We start from the raw sequence: 24,250 nt of genomic DNA, 5'->3' as shown, positions 1-24,250 counted from the left end.
GATTCAAGGCTGTTCCTCGTCGCTCCTCTTCTCCACTTCCACTCCTCCGGGTCCTGGCATTGCAGTGATGATGGCCTCGTAACCAAATTACGGTTCCTTGACTTCTAGTGCTACGTACCTACATACTTGCAGTACCTCTGCAAAATCCCTGTGAAACCCTCACTTGCTATTCCTCCCGTCGACACTCTTTCTGCGACGAACACGGTGCAACACACAGCGCGGGAAACCCTGGTTGACGGCCACCACGCCCGCAACCCGCACGCAGCCCGCCGGCGGCCCTGCATCCGCATCTGCATCTGCATCATTCCATCCGCCTTTCATCTGCGCCGTGGTGCTTTTTTGATCGGCACAGACCTGGGCCAGGTTTGAAAACCCCCCACACCGGCTCTCAGACGGGACGAAAGGGACATATTTGATTCACCCAGTAACCTCTCAACCAACCCCCCCTGCCGTTTCTGCTGCACCGAACCTGTGTGCCTGTGTACCTCTGCGTGTGCGTGTGCGTGTGCGTGCAAAACGATGCCATCCTGCTAACAACCCGGCTCCTGGTTCCTGGCTCGCTCCTAGTCGTCAACGGAACTGAGCTCGAGGCCAATCGCAACAGAGACACTCGTGGCTCAGCGTCCAGGGTCGTTGCAATCCCGGTGGATCGTGTGCCGCGTGCCGCACACAATTACCTGCGGTACCTGCCTTCCTCAGCTCTCGAAGGGAATTTAAGGTACCTTATTACAGCGCCTAAGGTTCCTGGCAACTAGGTTGTTGTGTGTGTCGCCACTTTGGCACTTTCCGGCTGGCTTTACTCCATCGGCTTCATCTGCCATACACCTACATCTACACCGCACCTCACGCAACCTTCAACTTCTCCCCCTCCTCTCGCTTTCCCGTCAACAACGGCATAGTCTGAGAGCCCGTTGTCGCCGCTGCGAATCGCTCGTCTGGTGCCTATCGAAACTGCCGTTGCGCCCGTTTTTTTTTCTGCCGCTACAGATTGAGTATGCTGAGCTGCCAGGCCCGCACCTTCGCTCCAGCCAACGAGTTCCTGCCGAGACTAAACCATCCCCGCAGCCGCAGTCGGTGATTGGGGATTGGGCCTTTTGACGTCGACTTCCACCACAAACACCTGCGGCCACCGAACGGCCACGGCCCCGGTCCCTCCTCTTTGACGACGACATCCGCGGGAATCACGGCCACGGCGACTACAGCGGCGAACCCACTGCAACTTCTACGCCTCGAGGGACTCCGCAGCTCCAAGGTGCCGCCACCTGCTGCTGTCCCCTCACTTGACGACGCCTTCAATGCGGGACGAACCACAGCGTGTATGTGCTCATAGACGAAGAATGGCATAGGCCTGCCATCGCGATACATGGACGGACAAGCCCATCTACAACCCAACGGTACCGATTCCGCTGCCCACAACCCATCGATGCCCCTCACCGTCCAGCGCGACCCCAACATGGAGCGCTCCAGCGCATCCAACCTGAGGGCCGCCTTCAGGGCTACACTCAACCCTTCCGGCACCATCCGCGCCGTTACCCCCGACCTGACCGACCCTACGGTACCGGGCAACCCTGGTGAACCCCACCGAGGTGCCAACTCACAGCAGAGCTCACCGCGCTCCATCCCCGGTGGACCTGCCCGCCGCCAAGGCATGGTATTCAACGAGGTCTTCTCCGAGTCCTACGAGAGCGGCGACTCGAGCCCTCCTCAACACCTGCGACACACCAGTGGAAGTATGCGACCGAGAACCCGAACCATGGATGCCTCCATGCTGGCCCAGCGGAGCGTGCCACCCACTAGTGAGCGTCACCGCGTGGGCAGCGTCAGCTCCTCGGGTTCACAGCATCCATCTGATGAACCGAAACCCAGTGCATCACTGGACACATTATCCTTTCACTCGCCTGTCTCCATACGAGAACCCATCACCACGCCCAAAGACAAGAAGAGTTCTAGTAGACGCCTCATGAAGCGGCAATCGTCCCGCCCTACATCGCCCCTCATCTCTCCCCCACCGACAGTCGACTCACTTCCGTTACCAATTGCGACTGATGATGCAAACAAGGTGTTGCTACTGATGAGGACCTTATGTGGCAGAATGCGCGGCGAGATCGAGTACCAGGGCGAGTCCGGAGGGCCTTGGCACACCGGTGTAGCCTACATCGAAGAAGAGAAGGGATGCCTCATGTTTGATTCGGGCCAGAACGGCCCATTCCACATCACACTCGTGTCCGACTTGCGGGGTTGCAGGGTGCTCCCAGTCGACTACCCTGAACAAACGAAAGAGTGCCTGGAGTTGGTCTGCATTCAGCCTCCTGTGGAAATTCTAATATGTCCGCTGGTCGCCGAAGAGTTCGACTTGTGGTTGGCAGCGTTGCTTTGCTGGCAGCAGCTCCGGCCGACGGGTGTCAAGCTGACCAACGGAAAGCCAGCAAGCCCAGCGCTGTCCAGGCCGGAACTAAAAAGACACGGGCATTCCAATGACAAACCAAAACCTACAAATATTATCAAGGTTGGCAAGGTGATGTTATGGGACAAGGGCTTGGCCGGTTCCCCTAGGGCCATTGTGAAGCGGCCTTCGACGAGAGATCTACGATCACCAACCACATCATGGAGGAGAGTCTCTTGCATCCTGCAGGACAACGGGGAGTTCAAGCTGTTGACGGAAAATGATGTATCCGTTTTGTCAATTATCGAACTCTCCCAACTCTCACGATGCGCTGTCCAGCAACTCGATCGGACCGTTCTCGATGAAGAGTACTGCATCGCCATCTTCCCCATCTACGCATCAGCATCAACACACCTTTCCATCTTCAGACCAGTCTACCTCGCGCTTGATACTCGGATCCATTTCGAAGTCTGGCTTGTCTTGCTACGAGCGTTTGCGGTACCGGACATGTACAGGCTTGACGACCCCAACAACTCGGAAATCTTGGAGATTGAGAACATCGAAAACGAGTACGACGGAGAAGTGTTCCGCCTCGAAAAGACGATCAATGTTCGAGTGACAGAAGCCAAGCTCAAGGGGAAACCGCCAGGCCTCGAAAACAGCATTGCAGAAAGGGGGGCAGGGAGGTTAGAGCCGGATCCCCTCGTTGGAAACTACCTGGCCGAGGTCATCCTTGATGGCGAGGTCAGGGCGAGATCGACAACCAAGACAGGAACGAAAAATCCATTTTGGCGAGAGGAATGCGAGTTTACCGATCTTCCGCCATCGACACCTCTTCTGTCTGTCGTCTTGAAGCGAGTGGAGGGTAACTTGGAGAGCTCGAGCAACCTGCTCCAGGCATCTGTTGGGCTACCCAAGACTCGAAACCTACAAGAGTGTATTGTTGGCACCGTCGACATATCTCTTGAACTCCAGGATCAAGGCGAAACCGAGGATTGGCTCCAGGTATTGGACGAGAAGGGGCAGTCGTTTGGCCAAATGCTGATCAAGGTGACTCACGAGGAGCATGTTGTGCTTCTATCCAGGGAGTATCGGCCCCTTTCAGATCTTCTGCATCGCTTCCCTGCCGGTCTAACGAACCAGATTGCGTCTGTGTTGCCAGGGCACCTGCGTCGCCTCTCTGAGCTGTTTTTGAATATCTTCCAGGTATCCGGGTCCGCTGGTGACTGGTTGATGGCACTGGTTGAGGATGAAATTGACGGTATTGGGAACCAAACTTCGATCAAGAAGTACCGATTCAGCAGCCGTCTCAAGTCAAATGATACAATCGACTCGGGCACTGATCGCGAACTGATTGTGAGAGACATCGGCAAGTCCTTGGCTGGGGAGGCAAATCTACTCTTCCGTGGCAACTCTCTTTTGACTCAAGCCCTCGAGTTTCACATGCGCCGATTGGGTAAGGAGTATCTGGAAGATATTCTGCAAGAGAAGATCTTCGAGATCAACGAGATAAACCCAGACTGTGAGGTTGACCCGAGCAAGGTTCCTCACGGGTCGGATCTCGACCACCACTGGAGCATGCTGATCCACTTGACGACTGAGATATGGAAATGCATCGCCAGTTCGGCTGCCCGACTCCCTCCAGAGCTGCGACACATCCTCAAGTATATTCGGGCTGTGGCCGAGGACCGCTACGGCGACTTCCTCCGCACCGTGACTTATACCTCCGTATCCGGCTTCCTTTTCCTCCGCTTCATCTGCCCTGCCATCCTGTCACCAAAGCTTTTTAACCTCTTGCGCGATCATCCTCGGCCTCGTGCTCAACGGACCTTTACCCTCATCGCCAAGGCACTACAGAAGCTTGCCAATCTGTCGACATTTGGCAAGCGGGAGGAGTGGATGGAGCCCATGAATAGGTTTTTGAATGTTCAACGGCAGTCCATCCGCGATTATATCGACCAGGTGTGCAGTATCCCTGCCGACCGTAGCGCCAACATGGTCCCCGCCGGCTATAGCACTCCAGTCACAATCCTGGGGCGCCTTAGTCCCACTGCCAAGGAGGGCTTCCCAAGTCTGCCGTACCTAGTTGACGACACAAGGAACTTTGCTGGTCTGGTAAAGCTATGGGTTGATGCAAAGCCGATTGAGGACAAGAAAGGCGAGGTGGATGATGACCTTGTGCAATTCGACGACTTGTGCTTCGCCTTGCAGTATCGTGCCGACGCCTGTCTTGCCAAGGTTGAGTCCTATCGGGCCAATGACGCGGCGTACACGCCTACCGACGAAATCGCCGATACCCTTGAGCAGGCTTCCATGGTAGATTCTCTGTCTATCTCGTACGCTGGCTCGTCTTCGGCTTGGAACGACATATACGAACCTCCACCAGGAAGCTCCGGCAGCGATATCGCGGAAGAAGTACGTCATCGGCGACGAAGCAAGGAGAAACACCGCGGCAAGGTCAAAGACGCAGAGAGCCGCAGGCATGGTGGCCTGCGACATGCCAGCGCCAGTGCCAGCAATGCGATCAGGGCTAAGAACGGCCGCGTCGGTCGGACGATTCTCAGTGGCATCATGCGGATAGGCGGCCGCGGCGAGAGCCCGGATAAAAACCAGAAATGAGCGCTCGAAGTGATCACGACAACCCAAACTAGAACAGGCACCATGCGTGCCTGTGATGGATCGAGACGGCCTTTCCCTCATGACATAATGATGACTCACCTACTCTCTTCTCTTCATGTTTACACGGCCCATATCTCTCATTTTTCATGGATGCCAGAAGTAGGAGACGGTTGGATGGCCACGATGGCCAGCAGCTTCATTCTTATATGTGAGACGTTTCATTTGTGCATCTTGACTCTTTACTTCTATTCTTACCCTTTTCTGCTTCTTGGATTTCTCCCTTTGGATGGACGTCGATCTTGCAATAGACCAGGTGTTGTCGGTGCTATTGCGGTAGAGGTGGTTCGCAACGTACAGATACGGGTTCTTGTTGGGGGAGTGAAAAGTGCGTGTGTTTGCATATCTATCAGGTTTCAACGGAGGCGGGTGTGTGGCTTTTTGGACAGGGGCAAAGGGGACTGGAAGAAAATACCCTTTTGCATTATTGCAGGTAGATAGATGGAGTGGTTGGATTACTGCTTTGGCTGGGTGGTTGTGTTATATATCCTTGGTCGGTAGACAAAAAGAAAGAAGACGGGAGGTCATTCTCTCTTTACCATTTTTTTGCTTCTGTGAGCTGTATGTCACTGAGCTTGCATGCAGAACTGGCTTGCATGAAAGGGTAGCCAATCTTTGTTAGATCGATCGTGCTCGAGTCACACAACATCGGCAGCCTCAAGGAAAAGTATATCACTTGATGTAACACAAACGTCGAAGCAATGCTTTTACTGAAGACATAATGAGATGATGTCTGTTTTATTTGCAATGGTATCTCATCAGCGCCGACTCCTACCCGCTTCCCTTGGATGAAGTTGAAAAGATGTCCTCCCTATGTTTTAGCCGCGCCTGATTTTCGAACTCGATGTTTCTTGGGTTTCTCTTTCATGATATTATATACGCCTCAGGGCCCCTCCGTTGGATCAATGTCCAGCGGTGGGCGATGATGGCCAAGCCACCACCCTAGACGAAGAACTTCTTGTAGGCGGCCTTCTCCTTGGCAGCACGGGCAGCGGCCTTGGCCTTGACGCTGTTCAGCTCGTTGGCGACGACGCCGTCCTCGGGGACGAGCTTGTGGGCCAGCTCCAGGTCGCGCAGGGCAGCCTCCTCGTCCTTGAGGCGGACGTGGGAGAAGCCGCGGCGGTAGAGGGCCTTTGCGCGGTCGGCGTCCTTGGTGCCACGGACGTCGAGGGCGGCGGTGGCAGCACGGAGGGCGTCCTCGTAGGCCTCAAGCTTGATGTTCAGGAGAGCCGAGTTGTTGTTGAGGGAGAAGCGGAGGGCGAGGAGGTCGGCCTTGGTAGTTTCGGGCTGGCCTTCGAGGTCGGGGTCCTCGTTGAGGTAGCGCAGGCCCTTCTGGTACTTGTCGACGGCGAGGGCAAAGGTGCCGGCCTTGAAGGCCTTGTTGCCGTAGTCCTTGCAGGCAGTGGCGATCTTGAGGACGGCGGCAGCGTCGAGGGGGTCCTGGCAGTCCTCGGGGAAATCCTCGTAGGGATCACCCATGGAATCGGGCTGCTTGAGGTCGGCGGCGAGGGCAGCGTCGCCGGTGAGCTCGCCGCAGTTGGCGATAAGGGCCTCTTTGGCGGGGCGATCGCCGGACTGGGTAGCCAAGTTCTCGATCTGGCGGACAATGGACTTGCCGTTGAGGACCTCGCCAAAGACGACGTGCTTGCCGTCGAGGTGGGGAGTGGGCACGGTGGTGATGAAGAACTGCGAGCCGTTGGTGTTGGGGCCGGCATTGGCCATGGAGAGCAGGAACGGCTTCTCGTGCTTGATGGGGAAGGCCTCGTCCTCGAACTTGGCGCCGTAGATGGACTCGCCGCCGGTGCCATCGCCAGCAGTGAAATCACCACCCTGGATCATGAACTGCTTGATGACGCGGTGGAAGATGGAGCCCTTGTAGTGGAGGGGCTTGCCGGACTTGCCGTTGCCCTTCTCGCCGGTGCAGAGGGCGCGGAAGTTGTCGACCGTCTTGGGGACGATGTCGGCGTAGAGCTCCATGGTGATGCGGCCGACGGGCTTGCCGCCGAGCGAGATGTCGAAGAAGACGCGGGGGCGGGCCGCCGAGGAGTCGCCGTCGGACGCCATTGTGATGGGTGTAAGACGGGGAGGGGGGAGAGAGGAGATGGAGAAGAGGTCAATTGAACGGGGGCGAGGAGAGTGGAGAGAGGGGGGGAGATAGGGAGAGAGGTTCGATCGGGATGGCAGTTGAGAGTTGAGAGTTGAGGGAGGAGTGGAGGTTTGGTGAGGGGAGAGAGGTTGAGTCAGTTGGTGGTGGTAGTGGTGGTGGTGGTGGTTATGACCAGTAGTGGGGGGCACACGGCTGAGAGAGGAGGGGAGTCGAGTGGGAAGTGGACGGGGGGAAAGGAACTGAGAAGCCGGCTCCGGGATGGGCGGCTGAGTTGTGACTTTATTTCCGCAAGTGGAGGGGAGGAGAGCAGGGAGAGCAGGGAGGACAAATAAACAAAATGGCCGTGGGGGAGAAGCACCAGAGAGCTGAGAGGCAGGATTCCGAAGGAGAGATGGATCGTCAGAGAAGGCCAAAGATTGTGCCCGAGAAACCACGGGCATGATGCGGGGTACCCTCCTATATGACCTAGGTATACCTACTTCTACGGGCTACGTATGGGACAGGGCCATTTCGGGGTGGGAAAAGAGACACCAGCGAGCCGGAAAGGGGGGGAAAGGCGGAGACAACGAGGCAGTGAATGACGAGCGAAGGGGGAGCCTGACACGCCTGAATGATGCTTCGTTGCTTGCTGGTGAAGGACAACCGGCAAAGAGAGAGAGACAGAGACAGAGAGGCCGAATCCGAATGGCGAACCACGACAATGCCACCACCATTGTCGCAAAAACCAGGCGAACCACCACGCTTCAGGAGCACGCCCCCGCCGTGCAGCGAGAACCAACACAGGGTCGCAAGTGAAAAGGATTGTAGAAGCAAGGGGTGGCAGAGTGTGCTATTTTTTTTTTGTCTCTATTTTCTTTTTTTCTTCTTCTTGTTTTTTTCTTTTCTTCTGTCTTTCTTCGGAAGAGCTGCTGAGTGGACGGGTGCTAATATCGCTCGGCCGGGGCTGGAACACGCTCACACCACCCCAGGCCTGCGCGCGCTGGAAGCAGGTCTCACCAAGCAGGTCTCACCATTGTGTAGGTAGGTACCTGGCAGCCAGGCACAGCGCACCACACGCCGCTGTAGCTAGCACATGCTGGAGCGTCATTAGCATGCTCCCCATCCTCCCTAGCATCGCCCTTAGCACACGGCACAGCACGTACGTAGCACGCACATGAGTTGTCTGTGCTCAGGTGTGTTCCATGCGATGCGCGGCGGCGTGTGTGTGTGTGTCGTGTGTCGTGTGTCGTGTCTTGTCTCTGGATCGTCACCGACGGCAGAGAGCCAGAGACACGGCAGTGCTGAGAAAAGAGACGACAACGACAATACGGACAAGGGTCGGCGGCGGCTGGGCGAGCGAGAGAGAGAGAGAGACGCACGCACGAGATGACGAGATGGAGATAGCAACGGCATCATCCCGAACAGGGTCGCTGATTTGGCAGATGCCCATCCGAGAGCCATCCAGATTTCCCATCCCCGGGGGTTTTGGACCGCTATCCCATCCCCATCCCATCCCCATCCCGTCCCCATCACAGCCATCACATTCCAGCAACACGCATCACATCACAGCACAGCACAGCATCAAAGCACCCGGCGGTCTAGACGCACGCGCACAGAAGCCGTAAATCTGCTGACGCCGTGACGTGATGCCCGTCCAAAACCGCAATGCCCACGGCCGGCCCGCCGATTGGCCCTGCCTGCCGCAAGATACCCGACAGCGTGGAGGCTTGTGGTGGTTTGCCTCTTTTGGCCGCCTGCATCCATTCTCCCAATGCGCTTCACGTTGGCTCCATGGAAGTTTCTAGTTGACCCTCCCCGCCACCCCGTCTTCGGTCCATTCAATACCCTGAATGGAAATTTGACGTTACACACACCTTTTTTTCCTGTCTCGTTTTTCTGATCTGATCTGCCGTGCCTTTTCCTGCTTTGCTCGCTTCGCCTCCTGTTCGCTGCTCGTCCGTCCCCTTGCCGCAAAAAAGTGTGGAGTTCCAGCCTCAAGCACGCCCTTGTCAAATCCATCGCCCATCGCCCATCGCCCGCACATGCACATCTCACGCGCAGTTGCCGTGTCACACCCGGAAATGCCCTGGCCTTGCGAGTCAACTTAGGGCCCTGCGGCAATCCAGCCCAATCCAATCCCCTGCCCTGCCCTGCCCTGCCGTACTCCTGCAAGTAATACCGTGATCCCCGTTACATACGTCGTTCGCCTAGTAGCCTCCTTTCGTAATTAGTACCGCCCGGCGCGTAGTTCCCCTCCCCCTAAAACAAAACTAGGCTACTTCTCCCGTCCCTTGTCGGCCGGGTCCCCCGTCCCGCTGCCGCCCAGCCTCGTTGCTGCTCCCAATGGCCCCCCCGCCAGTGAGCTACGGAGCATTGCCAGCCCTTTGAGTCCCCGGGAATGCCCTGTATCCCCGGGGTCTCGATCTCGTGGTTGGTTCCGGGTGGCTGGCGGCTCGGAGTCCCGGGAATGCAAGGGTAAGGTCTAAGCCGCCGCCAGGTAAGGTGAGGCCGAGCAACGACTCGCCGGGCGAGACAGCGAGAAGAGATTGGGAGGGGGGGGAACGGCAAGACATCAACCAATTCGCTTTGTCCGATGGATGTTTGTTGGTTTTGAGGCCCTCTGCCGTGGCTGTTTCATCCCGCCGACTACTCCGTACGGAGACTCTTGGCTGAGCTCGGCTTGTTCTCACATTGACAGCGCGAAACCAGAGCAATCTTTCCTCATTTTCGACGGCGAAGACAACAACACCAGTCCAAATTAGACGGGAAGTTAGGCGAACGAACAGTCCTGCCCGAAACATCAGTAGAACATACGAACCAAAGAGGTTGCTACCAATGCGCTCAACACCGAAATGGCATTGTATCCCAGTCACAAAGAGAACGCAATATACAAACCCAATGGCAAAAAAAAAAAAAAATTTCACCCTCTCGTTTGCCTGTTTTGTTTTCTCACAAACTTTTGGTGAGTAACACAGCCTGTTTTCCCGCAAGCATAACCCCATTGAACCCCTTGAGTCGTGGGGGAGGAATTGCAACCACAACACGACGCCTAAACGCAGGCCGCTGGTCGATCCCACGAGACAGCACCCAATCGGCGCCGCAGACGTCCAGCCGGGAACACGATTCGGATGTGGGCGTCGCCTAATTCGCGGGGGGTGCAGAGACTGCAGAGACTGCGCACCGTGGTGACTCAAACCGGAGCCCGGGGGAGCTGAAAGGACAGATGGGAAAGTGGGGATCAACAGGACATGGCGGTAGACATGGCGGTATCAGCAAACGGGACGGGATGGGAAAGGGACTGCTTGGCAATTGTGATTTGAGAGCACGAGGCTGGAGGATTGCTGCAAGCTGCTCTTTCGGGCGGGTGGGTGCCGTTGGTGGCTTGCTGATAACATCCCATCGCAAGCCATCCCTAGTCTAGCCCCGGATGCCACCGAAGCATTGTCTCGACGTCGGGTCGAATTACAATGACGCCGGGATTGGGCTTGATAGATGTTGGCCTAAACACGTTGAGAACGTCTTCGTGACTTCTCCTTGGCCCAAGTTCTCCCTTCCCCCTCTACCGTTGTCTCGCTTCTAATGCACTCTGAGCAGGTTATCGTAAGACAGCGCTGAGTTCTAGACTCATCCCGTGTGTCGTATACCTGCATCCCGTCTGCTGATTACTCACCACCTGAGATACCGTGACGTGGACTTACTGCAAACAACGGCAGGTCTCATTCTGTCTTCGCACCGACCTGGATCTCCAATGTCACCTTTCACGGGGGTGTTAGCAAACGTGGCCGGCGGTGGATGTTGTACAGAAGGAAGTGGAAACGACGCACCGGTCCATCATTTACCAGGGCTACCTCCATCATAGCCTGGAACTTGCCATCCTTGACATTCTCCTCCCGGTACTCGCTGCGGAGCTTCTGGACGAAGTACTGGTACAACCGGCTTGCGTCCTCGGGGTTCGCAGCACCGTGGAAGTCGGGCTTTGTTCCCTTCGTCGTCTTGGCCAAGAGAGTAAATTGTGAGACTAGGGATTACAGTCAGCATTAAGCCTCTCTCATAGTATTCTAGACCATAGTGAAGAGATATCGGAACGTACCACAAAGAACATCGCCCTCAATGTCGGTGACGCTCCGCTTCCACTATCCCACACTCGTCAGCTCCACGGCTCCAGATGTCCAGGTACGCGAACCTTACCCGGCCCCCAGAGTCATCATTCCACATCTTCATCTTGAGCACCTTGGCAGCTAGCGAATCGGCCTCTTTCTCCGTGTCCCCGGGGGCGACCGCCGCAAAGACGAGGACACCCTTGCCGATGGTCGAGATGACCTCCTTGTCCACCGTCACGGAGGCCGACAGGACACGCTGCAGGATTGCTAGACATGATGTCAGCAGGCCGTTTCTCATTGGGCCATGCAGCTTGCAAACAGATGGTGGCCGGTGTTTGCGTTTGCCGTGGGCGACGTACGTACCTTTCATAGTGGTGGGTGGTGAGTGATGTAAATGATGTAAATGCGCAGTGACAAAGACAAGGAAATCTATGGAACTCTGTGGAGACTCTTCAGTAGCAGTATCTCTTTAAAAAGCAAGGGATCAATAAGATGAGGCAAAAAAAGGAGACGAAAACGAGTTGGATGGAGAAATTATTGTCAAGCAATACGCTATGGCTTTCAGCGAGCCGACTATACAATCTCGTCCAAAGCGAAGCCAACTCCAAGTTAAGACTCATACTGAGCGAGCGCTGTCTCAAACAGCGACGGAGCCTTTTCGCTGGGGGCGTTTTTTCGTATCCGTGTCATGTGTCATGTGAGAACGCCAGTGGTGCGTCAGGTACCCGGGCGCCTAGCAGGAATCCACGGCCACATAGGTACATGGCGATAGTGACAATGAAGTTTATGCCGCACTCAGCCTCGCAAATAATCTATTCATCAATCAAACTCAAACGCATCCCCTTCAAAGGCCTAATAACAGGCCTCCGCTAGCTTTTCCCCGCCTTCAGACGCGGAGCCAAGCACTGTCGAGCGGCTCCAGGGCTGCAGCGGCTAACCGAACTCAGCCCGATGCGACCTGTTGCCTGATAGCCAATCGCGCGCCCGCAGCTGTTGGCCTCATACTCTGTTTCCCTCGTCCATCATCACCAACCTGGCTACCACAGCTTGCTCTCGCAACGCAATCACTCCGCCACGTCCCCCGAATTGATCGTCCCACGACGGCGACGACCTCTCCCTGCGCTGCGCAACGTCTTGCCAGCCATCTGCACCGCACCCGTGACGTGCGGCCCCCCGCGACACCCTCTCCGTCCGCTGCCAGATCCCCTCTGGTCCGGACGAGGCCAGGCGAACAGAACAAAGAAACCCCCGACCCCAACCCCGACGACGCCTCCCCGCGACTGATCCGCGTTCGAAGCCGCGAGGCACCATCGCATCTTCATAATGGCAGCTCGGAAGCTGCAACAAGAAGTCGACAAGTGCTTCAAGAAGGTCGCCGAGGGCGTCGCCGAATTCGAAGCCATCTACGAGAAGATTGAGCAGTCGAGTAACCCCGCACAGAAGGAGAAGCTGGAAGACAACCTGAAGCGCGAGATCAAGAAGCTGCAGCGGTTGCGAGATCAGATCAAAACATGGGCCGCTAGCAACGACATCAAGGACAAGGCTCCTTTGCTGGAGCATCGCAAATTGATCGAGACGGTTCGTTCCCCTCAGGCCGGCCGGTTCGCTGCTGGCGAAACCAGCGATGAGTCTGCCGATAGCTGACCCGTCACGTTTAGCAAATGGAAAAGTTCAAGGCTGTCGAGAAGGCCATGAAGACCAAGGCGTACTCCAAAGAAGGTCTGTCAGCCGCGGCGAAACTGGATCCCAAGGAGCAGGCCAAGGTCGAGGCCGGCGAATTCCTAAGTAGCATGGTCGACGAACTAGAGCAGCAGATCGAGGCGCTCGAGGCCGAAAGCGAGTCGATACAAGCAACGATGAAGAAGGGCAAGAATAACACGGCCAAGGCGGAACGCATTGCCGAGGTTGAACGGGTCATGGAGCGACACAAGTGGCACCAGGGCAAGTTGGAGCTGATTCGACGGTCCCTCGAAAACGGCGGTGTCGACACGGATCAGGTCAACGACTTGGAGGAGAGCATCCGATACTACGTTTCCGACGGCATGAACGAAGACTTCATGGAGGACGACGAGATGTACAACGAGCTGGACCTGGAAGATGAGGAAGGCACCTACGGCATGAGCCTGGACAACGAGAAGAACTCATCCCTCGACGCGCAATCCGTACAGGACGATATATCTGTCGAGCCCGACCTGCCCAAACCTCCGAGAAAGCAAAAGGAAGAATCTGTGATACGACGAACATCATCACAGGTCAAGTCACCCTTGCCCGCTCTCGCTACACTTCATGCCCCCCTGTCAACTATCAGCCACAACGCCGGTGGCCCTATCATGAAGCCGGCAGCAGTACCGACGCGACCGGCAGGAGAGGGTCTCAAGTACGCATCGGCAGCGGCTGCTGCGGCCGCGAGCGACAGGAACAACGTCGGGATTGCGCCTTTACCTCCGCCTCCAGGCGCGGTTATCTCAGGCATATCATCTTTACCGGCACAGTCCAGGACAAGCGCCACCAGTTCCCCCGCAATGTCGTTAGTCCAGCTCGCGTCGCAACAGGCCGAGTCGAGACAGTCTGTTGCCTCGATAGCATCAACAACCAACTCCCCGGAACCATCCATCATCAAGCCAACCAAGCGATCCAAGGCTGCTGGTAAGCAGCCGGTAGTGCCTGAAGTTTCAGCGCCGTCAAAGCGTACGTGTTATATCACCAATATCAGTACCCATATCAAGCTAATGATGAACGTAGCACCCCAAACCAATGGTAACGGAGTTTCCAACGGCATCAAACCAATCGAGGAGGAGCCCGAGGATGAGTCAATCTACCACCTGCCGGCATCGTTGCAAGATCTTGTCGAGACGTACGAGACGTCGAGGAAGCGTCCCCCACCTCCCTCGGCACCATCAACACTGCGAATGATGGGAGTGAGTCAAACCAGCTGCCCCGACGCATTAGACGCGGAAGTACCTCGAACATATCGACCCGATGCGCCAGTGCCTCCCACAGGCTCAGGCTTCCCACGAGACCCGCTACCCATCTTCGACGACCCGCGACTGTACTCGCGCATTGACCCGGATACGCTGTTCTACGTCTTCTACTACAAGCAGGGGACAGCGCAACAGTATCTGGCAGCCAAGGCGCTCAAGGATCAGAGCTGGCGATTCCACAAGCAATATCAGACATGGTTCCAGCGCCATGAGGAGCCCAAGAACATCACCGAGGACTTTGAGCAAGGCACATATCGCTTCTTCGATTACGAGAGCACCTGGTAAGTCTACAGCTAGCGTTTACGCTTAAGCCAGCATTTGCTAACCCATGAACAGGATGAACCGACGAAAAGCGGACTTTAAGTTTGCTTACAAGTTCCTCGAGGATGATGTTTAATCAAAGGAGGGGACTGGCCGAAGAGCCTCCCCTATCTCTGGGGATATCTAGAGGGGGGTGACAATGGGACGGGCTGTCTGTACTTTTGGTTTTGGCCCCTCGGGTTTAATGGGGGCAGGAAAGGGATGGTAGCCTCATTTTTCTTGTCTCACTCGGCACTTTTCGCGAACACGCGACGGCGATGGCTACTACGGCTAAGGCTACGTTGGGAGTTACCTCTAGTGTTGAGAGATGAATTTTGGAATTTTCGGCTGCCGGGCGTGACGCCCTGGGAAACGCCTCGATGGTATTGCTGTGGTCTCGTGTCTTTTTGTGGCATTTTCCATGCTTATTGGCTTGATGAGGTGTTCATGTGAAGTAATCTTGGAAAGTGTATTTTGTGGCATTTTCCATGCTTACTAGCCTGGTGAGGTGTTCATGTGAAGTGGCCTTGGAAAGTGTCGTTTTCGGCGTCTTTTGCTTGGTCGCCCTACGCGGTGCCACGCACTGCTCGCCCTACAAAAGATTTGTTTGGCCGAGGATGCCTCTCAGTCGATACCCCGCAGGTTTGCCACAGCCTTGAGTCGAGATGCGCCACCAACACGTCGAGCTAATTACACATGTGAGTGCTTTTTGGGTGAGGCGGTCCGTTTAGAGGTTTGTGCGTCAGACGTGGCAATCGCTCCGGTCACCGTTGAGGTGAAGCGGCATCGAGAGTAGAAGGTGCTTGCTTCAGCGCAATTCCGCGGTGATGCATTGCTACCCAAGGAAAGGGGAAGAAAAAATTGAGTGGAGGTTTATATGAATGGTTATTTCCTCCACTTGTAAAATGCGATATGTGTCGCGATGCTGTGAAAGATTAAGATGCTTCTTCTACCATTGTTTTCGACATTGGCTTCCTGATTACCCTACAGCTGTACCACACTAGCCAGCCAGCCCATTTCTGGAGTTGCGCAAGGCTAACATTCACGACAGGACACGTTCAGCACGCCACAGCGCGAAAGGAAACAAGTGCAGGTTGAAAGGAGACGATCCCCGGTTGAAAACACAACGACGACAACGCCCACGTCGTGCGAATGCAGACAAGTCCGATGGCTTGTGACTTGGATCAGGATGATTTGACGCTCCTCGTTGAGTAAGGTCCGGCGGGTAGGACTAGAGCTGAACCCTGGTCGATCTCACTGACAAGATTGGGCAAACGGCGTCAAAGCACACGACACAATCTCGGACCGACAAGTGCAATTCAATTTTTTCGTGTTTTTTCATTTTTCAATTTTTCAATATGGAGAAATTGGGGCTGGAAGCGAGGGAGGGGGGGGAACAGCGAGATGCAGGGCTGCGACGGAGTCGGCATGACTTCGGTATCGGTATGGGATCCGTCTGGCACCCATGGCTGGCGTTTCTATTTGAAGGAATGCATTAAACGCCTGGATGCTTTTCGGGTGTGAGCTTGACGGGTTGCGATGCATCTGGGTCGGGCACCGGTGGTGGTGGCTTCAGCTTGTCGGGTTTGGGTTGTTCGGGGGTTGTTGTTCTGGGGTGTTTGGGTTGTTCTAGGATGTCTGGGTTGTTCTGGGATGTCTGGGTCCTCTGGGACGTCTGGGTTGTTCTGGAATGTCTGGACCTGTCTGGGTTATCGGACCTATCTCTATCTGGGTTGTCCGGGATGTCTGGGATGTCTTGTTCGTTGCTGGATTCATGTCGCTTCTGCCTTTGTCGCCGCTACTTGTCGCCACTACCGGTCGCTTCTCCTGGCTCGCTGTCAGTGCTTCCTCTAAGTTTGGCTTCCCTTGTCAAGTGCAAGTGCAAGCGCAAGTGGAAGTGCAAAATGGGCACGCGCGTCTTCTCCCAGCAAGGCAGGTAAGATGGGTGGGTGGGATGTGGGATGCGGGAGGACGACGGAATCTGCAAGACTCCAGCACACGAAACACAGCTCCAGCAAGCAACAACAAGGATATTGGCCAAAACCGAAGCCCTGGATTGATTACTTATCCCGCTGCGCTGCGCCGCAGGAAGGGGGAAGCGTCAACTTGCATCCATTTAGCATCCAGCATCCAGCATCCAGCATCACGCAGAACAAAAACGAAGGAAGGTGGCTGCAGAACGGACGATGTCGGATCAGGAAGGCTTCTGGAAGCTCTCCAGCGCCCGCAACTCCCCTGCAAGGAAGGAAAAAAGGGGGTCCGTCGGGTGACATCCAATCCGTCCGTCCCATCAACTCCCACGCCGTCCAATGAGACAACCCTGATCCATCCCACATCCATCACCACATCCATCCCACCACATCCCATCCCTTCCCATCGTTCATCGCTGACAGCCCCGCGCGATCCACTGAGACGCTTCGCTCGCGAATCCACGACCGGGGGAGGCAGGGGCGCGATGGCGTCGGGTCCCCTTGGTGGCCCTGGGGGAACCCTATCAAAATTACAGTACTGCACCTGGACGCTGGACGGACATCTGCGATTGACGATTGTCTTGTTTGACGACCAGAAAGAGTTTGACGGCACGGAACGGCCGTCCGGGCGAATCCTGGAATAGGACCCTGGATCGAGACCTGGAGCTTTTACGGCAGTTCAATCCGCCCAGGCGCCATCATCCTGGCCCGCCTCACTTGCACTCTACCAAAATACGACACGACGTAGTCGTCTCCTTTCCGGTCCTCCCCCCAGCTCCAGCTCCAGCTTCCAGCTACTGTACAGCAGTAGTCTGGCGCCATCGACACTTTTATTTTTGGCTGTCGCCCGGTGTCCATTCCGGCTGGTCAGGCAACCAGAGTCGCAGGTTGCGTGCAGGGCTCCTGAACGGCCAGGCTTTCCCGCAAGTCCGCAAGGCTCTCTCTGCCCCTCGTGCATGGTATTCCCTCAGCTTGGGCAAATCGCCCCCCCCCTCCAAACCTAAGGCAAGGCAAACGCACCGGAAACGCATCTGGCGGCGCCATATCGCCAAGTCTCCCCCCGGCCAAGAGCGATATACCGGTGCAATGTACGTACCCAGATCGGCCACCGAGTGTGGGGTGGTGTGGCAGACGTCGGTGGAGCAGCGACAGGCGGGTGAGGATGGGGCTGGCGGGGCCGGGGGAGCCACCTCGTCTTTGTCTTGTCTGTGCCGTGTGAGCATTCGTTGCGTTGCTGCTGTCGGTCTGTGCTTGCGGATTGCTGGTTGGCGCTGGTGTTGAAAGAAGATGGAGTGAAACCTTGACGGCCAATGCTATGATGCTACCAAGTACGAAGTGCGCAGCCCCTGCGGACGCCGTGGAGAGCGTCCATGTACCTGCTGGTACCTGCGCTCATTGGCCACGGGGGCCGTCATCGAACGAACCGGGGGCTGTGGCGCCTTGTTGCTGTGGGCGGCTTGGGAGCAGCTAGGCAGCAGAAACAATGCATCTGGATTGAATCCATGGCTCGCACCGGGAAGTGGATTGGATCTTCGGTTTGGTCTGGGCGAAGCATTGAACTCGCTGCCGATGATGGGCGATGGTGCTGGGCATGGTCATGGCCGTGGTTGTGGTGTGTGGATGCGGCATCCTTCCGGCATCTCTCAGCCATTCATCCACCATCCCATCAAAAGACACACTCACACGCATACACACAGATGCACGCGCATACACCCAATGCCACCACGGTACGCATGGATGCACTGCATACCGCTGCACAAACTTGATGCATCCGATTAGGCTGACGCATTCCAGCACTTAACCTAGGTTCAGCAGAGCCTCGGAGGCGCAACAAGACTACATAGTCATCTGCCGTAATACGGTTTCAATCTAAGGCCGAAGATGATTCTGTGGCATACTCCATACCGCGCTCATCAAGCAATTGATCGAGGTCGGCACTGTGACGCGCTGTGCCACGTCGCAGTAGCCTATCTGGGCCAGTCTCAGCAGGTGTTCCTCTCGGCGGCTGCTGTCCCCGATGGCACGGAGTACCCGCCCGATCAATGACACTCTGGCCCCATGTTTGGCCCATCTTCAGCCCAGCTCGTCCATCCGTATAGCCACCCAGGAAACGCTCGATCCCATAGTGTCAGCCAGGGATCCAGGCGGGTGGGGCGGCCCAGAGAACCAGGGTACCAGGGAACACAAGGAACCAGGGAACACAAGGGAAAGTTGCTAACATGTTGACATGGTACTAGCATGGTAGGATTAAGGAACTGGCGGAGGCCAGACTCCCGGCCCTGTCTCTGATTCCTCCCGTTACCGATGGCCAATTCTGCTCGCCGGGCTGTCAAGAAACTAATGCGGCGCCAGCCTGTTTCTTGCGGTCTAGCATGGCTCAGCGCGCCAAGATGCTGCGTTTCTCTCACTCAGCGTCCCGCCAGTGGCTCCCCTGCGTCGGTCGCTTCTCGCTTGGTGTGCGGCCCGCCGCTATCTCTGTCACAGTCGCATCAAAGTCAATCGCGCAAGTGAATTAATTAGCGATATTATACATGGACAACGAGCAATGACAACCGACAACTCCACGCTCCACTCTTCAAGCTCGCCCGCGAACAATGACGGCAGTTGACCCATTGACTCATTGACTAGGTAGCCACCCAAGCAATCGTCCACTCACAGCCCAGCCGTTGCGCTGTCGCCCATGAGGTCACCGAGAGTCCAAAGCTCTAGCTGAGAACTAGGGAACTGGAGAGCTAGAGAGCTACCCCCAAGGTTTGCGCGTGAGCGGTTTCTCCAAGTGTCCTCCACCCCTCCAATACAGCGCATCGCCATTCTGGATTCTGCCACACCCGCCTCCACTCCCGTCGCCATGTTTTTGGCCCGTGTCGTTGATTCATGGCGAGCAGTGCCCCATTGTCGATTGCCCTATCGCATTCGTCGCTCACTCGTCAGCCCCGAACGAGGCGATGACGGCGCCGCGTTCGACGCCCGTCTAACACCTGCTCGTCTCTGGCTCGTCTCAGGGTCCAGCTGGCCGGTGCTCACTTGGTGTTGCTTTCTTGGTTTCGACGCCACCAACGCACGCACACACACGCACTCAACGCACTCATTGCTCCTTTCGTCTCGGGCATTATCTCCGCTCGATGCAGGATGCAGGATGCCCTCGCGTCAGTCAGCTATCCCGTTGACATCCTGGCCCCGTGGCCTCTTCCATTCGCATGTACTCGGTACTCTACATCTACAATGTACTCTACAATGTACTCTGCCATGTACCCCCTCATACCGACTATCCCGGGCATCTTCGACAAGGCGTTCCAAGCCCCCCCTTCCCCCCAAGTCCAAGTCCAAGTCCTAAGACATGGGTCCTCTCATGCAAGTGCAATTGCGTCGTCGTCCCTGAGACGGCCATCGGGATCGCCCAGTGCATCCTCGTCCATTCCCATTCAGGACACCGGCCAAGTGGCTGTTCGCTGCGCTTACTGCTCAGTGTGCTGTCTCGGTTTCCATCTCTGCACCTTGACCTATCATCATCTTGGCACATCGTCACCTTGGCTCGTCGCTTGGGCCAGCCGCGATGCTCCCGTTCAAGCGTCAACTCGCGCGTCACGAGCCAAGGTGCGCCAGATGCTCCGCCCCGGCCCCGGCTCCTTGCTCGTTCTCATTCCCCTCCTCTTCTTCCTGTCGCATGCACGCGCGCCATACCCATGGCTGTGAGATCGACCTCTCGTCCTACAGTACCACGTCAAGAACGCACGCACCATCCCCCAGGGATTCGCTGCGTCAGGCCCATGGCCCTTGCACCCCTGGACATTCTAGAAGCCTAATGATACCCCTTTGGACCTGGCCCCAAGATGTGATGATATGTAGTTTCCGGTTTCAGGTCCACGCTGTCCACGTCCACGCTGCCCACGCTGCCCACGCTGCTCTCGCTCACATTGGCACGAGTCTACTACACCTTCCTTCCGCCTCACTTGCAATGTGCGCTTTGGAGCCTCACCTTTCTGCTTTGCCCCTAGGACCGCACCCAGGTTCCACCCCTCCACCTCTCCTCCACCACTGCTCCTCCTCCTCAGCAAATATATATTAGCTGGTTGGGCAAGCTCTCTTCCACTCGTGTCTCTCCGTACCATTGCACATCTCAAACCACCCGTCATCTCTTGCTTCATCTTTCAAGAACCATTTGCCCTTTTCAACTGACGTGTGGCTGCAATTGCACATTTCCACACCCTGTCCTTGTCCGCGAGCTGGTTGCCTTCCTGCTTGCTCGCCTCGTCAAAGCACGATTCCTTCAACGTCCTCGGCTGGAGCCGTGCTCTGGCTCGTCCGGCTCGCCAACCAAGTCACTCTCTCTTTCGTCTAAGAGTTGACTTGTGCCGGCGCAACTTCAACGCACCATTTATTACAGGATGGGATCCCACTACGACCACGCCTTTTGGTACGAGGCATCCTCTCCTCAAGACTTGGGATCGCCGTCTGGATCTCCATGCGACTACTATCAGTCCTCAGCCCTCGCCAGGTACCCGAGCTCGGGAGGAAGCTCTCAAGCATCTTCCATCCCCGACTCTCCCTTGGGCTTCTATACCCTTCACGACACCACTGCCATGAGCGATCCCTACCAGCAACAGCAGCAGCAACAGCAGCAGCAGCAGCAGTACTACACGTCTGCTCCGTCTGCCTCGGATGACACTGTCACTCCCCGAAGTGAATCGTGCGTTTCCCTTTTGCTCTGCCCGTCAGTTCCCACCAATACTAACTTCCCACTAGGAGCGCTCCCGGCCGCGACTGGCCCGTCTTCTGCCTTTCGCCTGGTTGCAATGCCCGCCCGTTCAGGCGCTGCGCCGACCTCCAGAGGCACTACAGGAACACGCATGCGCCGGAGTCGCAGAAGGACAGCTACTGGTGCGACTACCCGCGGTGCACTCGTTCCCGCGAGCCTTTCCACCGCCGCGATCACTTCCGCGACCACCTGCGGGAGTATCATCGCGAGGATATCCAGAAGCGCGGCGACACCATCAACGAGGACTGGCTCGAGGGCCGGTATGCTCCGTCTACGTGGTGGCGATGCCACCGCTGCCTCGTCCGCGTCTACATCTCCCGGAACGGCTTTGAGTGTCCCGGCTGCAAGACGTCTTGCGAGCCCAAGCGCAAGGAGAAGCGTCGAAACCACTCTTGAGAGGGTTTGGTGACAACCTCCACCCACACTCCCCTCCCATGGCTCTCGCTGTCGTCGTCGTAACTGCCGCGATAGAGAACCTGTCTCGCATGTCATGGCTCTGACACACGATCCTGGCTGCCCCAGGCGGATTCTGCCCTTTGCCAATTGAGCAGCAGGGCATGTGAACGAGCTGAAGACGTCCCGCCGGTAGTCGCCGTTCTCCTCGCTACTCAGCTTGATAATGAGGCTGCAGCAGTGTCATGACCACTCCTCCACCACCACTACAAGCACGGCAGTGACGGCACTAGGCGTTTTTCCACTTTCACACCCTCTGCGTCTGCCTCACGCCCTTCATCGAGCCCCATCAGTTCCTTGCACTTTCCAAGCAATGTCTAATCCATCCAATGCATTCATCACACTCGTTGCCTCTTTTCTTCTTCTCATGCACCACCACCACCACCACCACCACTACCGCCACCACCCCTCACCGCAACATATCCCTGCATGACGCTGGCGCGCCCAGCTGCTCTCCTGCATCATACCCGCAAGCTTCCAATGCAGATCAGCCGCGAGGCTGACTGAGAGAATTGTTCTAGAAGCGGGGGCGAAGGTTGCGGTGGCTGGGGCAGTGCATCTTCCTTCCTTTCTCGGCCCCCCTGCTCCCCTAACCCCGTCGATGGGGGCCGGGGTGATGGATTGATCGCTTTGGTCATGCAGCTCGTTAGACTGGTTGACTGACTGGCGACCGGGGGGGCGATGAGATAAGGGTGGGCACGAATTGTTCTTCTTCTTCTTCTTTTCCTTGTTCGGTCTTGGGCCGTCGGTCCCGGCTTACGTTATGCTTGTTGTGCCTACGTGGCTATGCTGTGATGACTTTACTAGAAGGGATAGATAGATACCGGGAGTTCTTCTGCTTTTCGTTTTCTTTGTCGGCGCATGGGTGGTTTCAAACACCTGATGATGTACAATGAGGGGATGCGTGTACGTTTAGGTACCTCGACTATAGACTACAACTCGTTACAGTACGAGGCACGTACCACCATGTGCACCAGACAGTGAATCACACACCGCAATCGTACTCTATCCCCGTGACCTCATCCTACCCGCAGCCCTCCACCCCTTTCCACCTGCGCCTAATCCTCGCAACATTCTTCGATTGGGTCGTCGTCATAGTCCGGCATCGCGCGGAAGTCTGGCCGCCCGGCGCCCCTGCGTTTCCGCGGGCGTCCCCTGCGCCTCTTGAGCGGCTGCAACTGAACGGGGCCTGTGTTGGCGGATGGCAAGCTGGCCAGTCTTCCGATAAAGAGACTGGGTTGGTGGAATTTGCTATCCGAGTGGTGCGGCTTGGGCGAGCCCATGTGGGCGGTGTTGGAGTTGGCTGTGCCCGTCGTGTTGGCTGAAGCGGAGTTGGCTGAGATATGCTCGTCGACCTTGGACGGAGTCCCCGGGGAGTCCAAGGGCAAACTTGCCATTGAACCTGGATCTAGATAAGGATTCCCTCGTGATGCTGATGGTGGCTCGGCAACGTCGCTAGGAGGGCCAGCCATGGCTGTGCGCAGGTCATGGGTTGTCTGTCGTTGTGCTTCCTGGCATGCCTTGCGACTGATTTCCGCAGAGTCTTCGTCAAAGACAAACCTCTTCCAAACCTCGTCCTCGTCCTCGGATATCTGTTCTAGGTTGTCACCCTCTTCGAGGTGCCCTTCGTCATCTTCCAGTAACAAATCCATCAAGTCCTGTACATTTGGGGCTTTGGGTAACTCGGGTTTCGACGGAAGAACCAGATCGTGTTTGGCCTCTGCGTGTCTCTCGTTTCCTTCGCGATCGAAACCTACAACTAGAGTGCTTGAGGCTATTGTGTGAGTCTCATCCAATCTCGAGCTGGTACGTTGTTCAGTGTGAGTAGGTAGTTCTTGTTCGGGACGAATAGATGCGTAAATGCTGTCAAATGGAACAATCGGGGTTGATGAACATGTTGTGGGAGGCGGCTCCGTAACATTGCCAATTATGTCTCCAACACTAGCAGTCTCGCAACCACTTCTCGGTAGCAACTGGTCCTCCGAGGTATTCCAATAGTGGCTAACCCCGGGGGTTATTGACCGTGAACGCTGGCTATTCCCTTCAACGTTTGAGCCACTATGTGGAGCAATGCTGTCGTCTGGGTTCAACCAGTTGTTCCATTTGGAATCATCCTTCGTGATATGGCGAGGTCCATCGTTTGGAGCACCAATCTGGGCAATCATACTCCCAATATCCTCTGGGTCTGGAGAACGGATGTCGAACAACGAAAGTCTTCTTCCTCGAGTGGGTTGAGGCTGGTGGATGATAGGTGGTGAGGATGCGACAACGTATTTTGGCAGGTCTGGCGTTTTCTCCCGTCTTCTTTCGATGCTTCTCCTTGAGTAGTGCTCAATCTCGTTTGTGGGACTCGTTCGATCTTGAGACTCAGGATTCGAATAGCCTGTCCCAGAAAGATTCTCAAAGTCCGAGGTGGACTGTACCGGGACACTAGAACTTGGTGATTGGCGAGAAGGTAAACAAGAGGTGTCTGATCCCCCTTGCTGGGATGCCCACGCATCAAATGTTGGAAGAGGCCCATTCTGACTGGTTGGGCTTCTCACAG

The 24,250-nt window shown here is 56.2% G+C and overlaps 10 protein-coding genes across 10 annotated transcripts; 5 read left to right on the top strand and 5 right to left on the bottom strand.

Annotated features, from left to right (window-relative positions):
- Nucleotides 1–1,423: 1,423 nt before the first annotated feature.
- On the top strand, nucleotides 1,424–5,002 carry BGZ61DRAFT_362089 (uncharacterized protein; the record flags this gene model as incomplete). Its single annotated transcript, XM_046241335.1, has 1 exon — nucleotides 1,424–5,002. One exon carries the CDS (start codon nucleotides 1,424–1,426, stop codon nucleotides 5,000–5,002), a length of 3,579 nt encoding a protein of 1,192 aa, XP_046099553.1.
- Nucleotides 5,003–6,001: 999 nt separating this feature from the next.
- On the bottom strand, nucleotides 6,002–7,123 carry BGZ61DRAFT_497191 (cyclophilin-like domain-containing protein; the record flags this gene model as incomplete). The annotated part of the gene is made up of 1 exon (XM_046251122.1): nucleotides 6,002–7,123. The coding sequence occupies one exon, from the start codon at nucleotides 7,121–7,123 to the stop codon at nucleotides 6,002–6,004; it is 1,122 nt and encodes a 373-aa protein (XP_046099552.1).
- An 861-nt stretch (nucleotides 7,124–7,984) lies between these two features.
- Nucleotides 7,985–8,933, bottom strand: BGZ61DRAFT_458618 (uncharacterized protein). Its single transcript, XM_046246786.1, has 2 exons — nucleotides 8,309–8,933; nucleotides 7,985–8,241 (listed from the first exon to the last, which is right to left on the bottom strand). The coding sequence occupies exons 1-2, from the start codon at nucleotides 8,682–8,684 to the stop codon at nucleotides 8,159–8,161; spliced, it is 459 nt and encodes a 152-aa protein (XP_046099551.1). The 5' UTR covers nucleotides 8,685–8,933; the 3' UTR covers nucleotides 7,985–8,158.
- A 477-nt stretch (nucleotides 8,934–9,410) lies between these two features.
- BGZ61DRAFT_101845 (uncharacterized protein) lies at nucleotides 9,411–10,258 on the bottom strand. Its single transcript, XM_046236834.1, has one exon. It carries the CDS (start codon nucleotides 10,145–10,147, stop codon nucleotides 9,509–9,511), a length of 639 nt encoding a protein of 212 aa, XP_046099550.1. The 5' UTR covers nucleotides 10,148–10,258; the 3' UTR covers nucleotides 9,411–9,508.
- A 603-nt stretch (nucleotides 10,259–10,861) lies between these two features.
- BGZ61DRAFT_536578 (D-Tyr tRNAtyr deacylase-like domain-containing protein) lies at nucleotides 10,862–11,615 on the bottom strand (the record flags this gene model as incomplete). Its single annotated transcript, XM_046254423.1, has 5 exons — nucleotides 10,862–10,900; nucleotides 10,970–11,163; nucleotides 11,236–11,278; nucleotides 11,334–11,512; nucleotides 11,609–11,615. The coding sequence occupies 5 exons, from the start codon at nucleotides 11,613–11,615 to the stop codon at nucleotides 10,862–10,864; spliced, it is 462 nt and encodes a 153-aa protein (XP_046099549.1).
- Nucleotides 11,616–12,568: 953 nt separating this feature from the next.
- BGZ61DRAFT_497190 (Not1 N-terminal domain, CCR4-Not complex component-domain-containing protein) lies at nucleotides 12,569–14,623 on the top strand (the record flags this gene model as incomplete). Its single annotated transcript, XM_046251121.1, has 4 exons — nucleotides 12,569–12,823; nucleotides 12,904–13,933; nucleotides 13,988–14,507; nucleotides 14,563–14,623. The coding sequence occupies 4 exons, from the start codon at nucleotides 12,569–12,571 to the stop codon at nucleotides 14,621–14,623; spliced, it is 1,866 nt and encodes a 621-aa protein (XP_046099548.1).
- A 2,935-nt stretch (nucleotides 14,624–17,558) lies between these two features.
- On the top strand, nucleotides 17,559–18,438 carry BGZ61DRAFT_458606 (uncharacterized protein; the record flags this gene model as incomplete). Its single annotated transcript, XM_046246785.1, has 2 exons — nucleotides 17,559–18,223; nucleotides 18,291–18,438. Coding segments are annotated over exons 1-2 (364 nt in total), but the record flags the coding sequence as incomplete, so codon positions are not given.
- Nucleotides 18,439–19,519: 1,081 nt separating this feature from the next.
- BGZ61DRAFT_101765 (uncharacterized protein) lies at nucleotides 19,520–20,590 on the top strand. The gene has a single exon (XM_046236833.1). The coding sequence runs from the start codon at nucleotides 19,694–19,696 to the stop codon at nucleotides 20,297–20,299; it is 606 nt and encodes a 201-aa protein (XP_046099546.1). The 5' UTR covers nucleotides 19,520–19,693; the 3' UTR covers nucleotides 20,300–20,590.
- A 291-nt stretch (nucleotides 20,591–20,881) lies between these two features.
- BGZ61DRAFT_536576 (uncharacterized protein) lies at nucleotides 20,882–21,648 on the top strand (the record flags this gene model as incomplete). The annotated part of the gene is made up of 2 exons (XM_046254422.1): nucleotides 20,882–21,183; nucleotides 21,240–21,648. The coding sequence occupies 2 exons, from the start codon at nucleotides 20,882–20,884 to the stop codon at nucleotides 21,646–21,648; spliced, it is 711 nt and encodes a 236-aa protein (XP_046099545.1).
- Nucleotides 21,649–22,696: 1,048 nt separating this feature from the next.
- On the bottom strand, nucleotides 22,697–23,746 carry BGZ61DRAFT_458601 (uncharacterized protein). Its single transcript, XM_046246784.1, has one exon. It carries the CDS (start codon nucleotides 23,355–23,357, stop codon nucleotides 22,764–22,766), a length of 594 nt encoding a protein of 197 aa, XP_046099544.1. The 5' UTR covers nucleotides 23,358–23,746; the 3' UTR covers nucleotides 22,697–22,763.
- Nucleotides 23,747–24,250: the final 504 nt, after the last annotated feature.

This window comes from Ilyonectria robusta, assembly GCF_021365365.1.
Source record: "Ilyonectria robusta strain PMI_751 chromosome Unknown BGZ61scaffold_21, whole genome shotgun sequence".
Taxonomy (NCBI): domain Eukaryota; kingdom Fungi; phylum Ascomycota; class Sordariomycetes; order Hypocreales; family Nectriaceae; genus Ilyonectria; species Ilyonectria robusta.
Note: the sequence above shows the minus strand (reverse complement) of the source record. Positions and strands in the feature narration are given on the sequence as shown.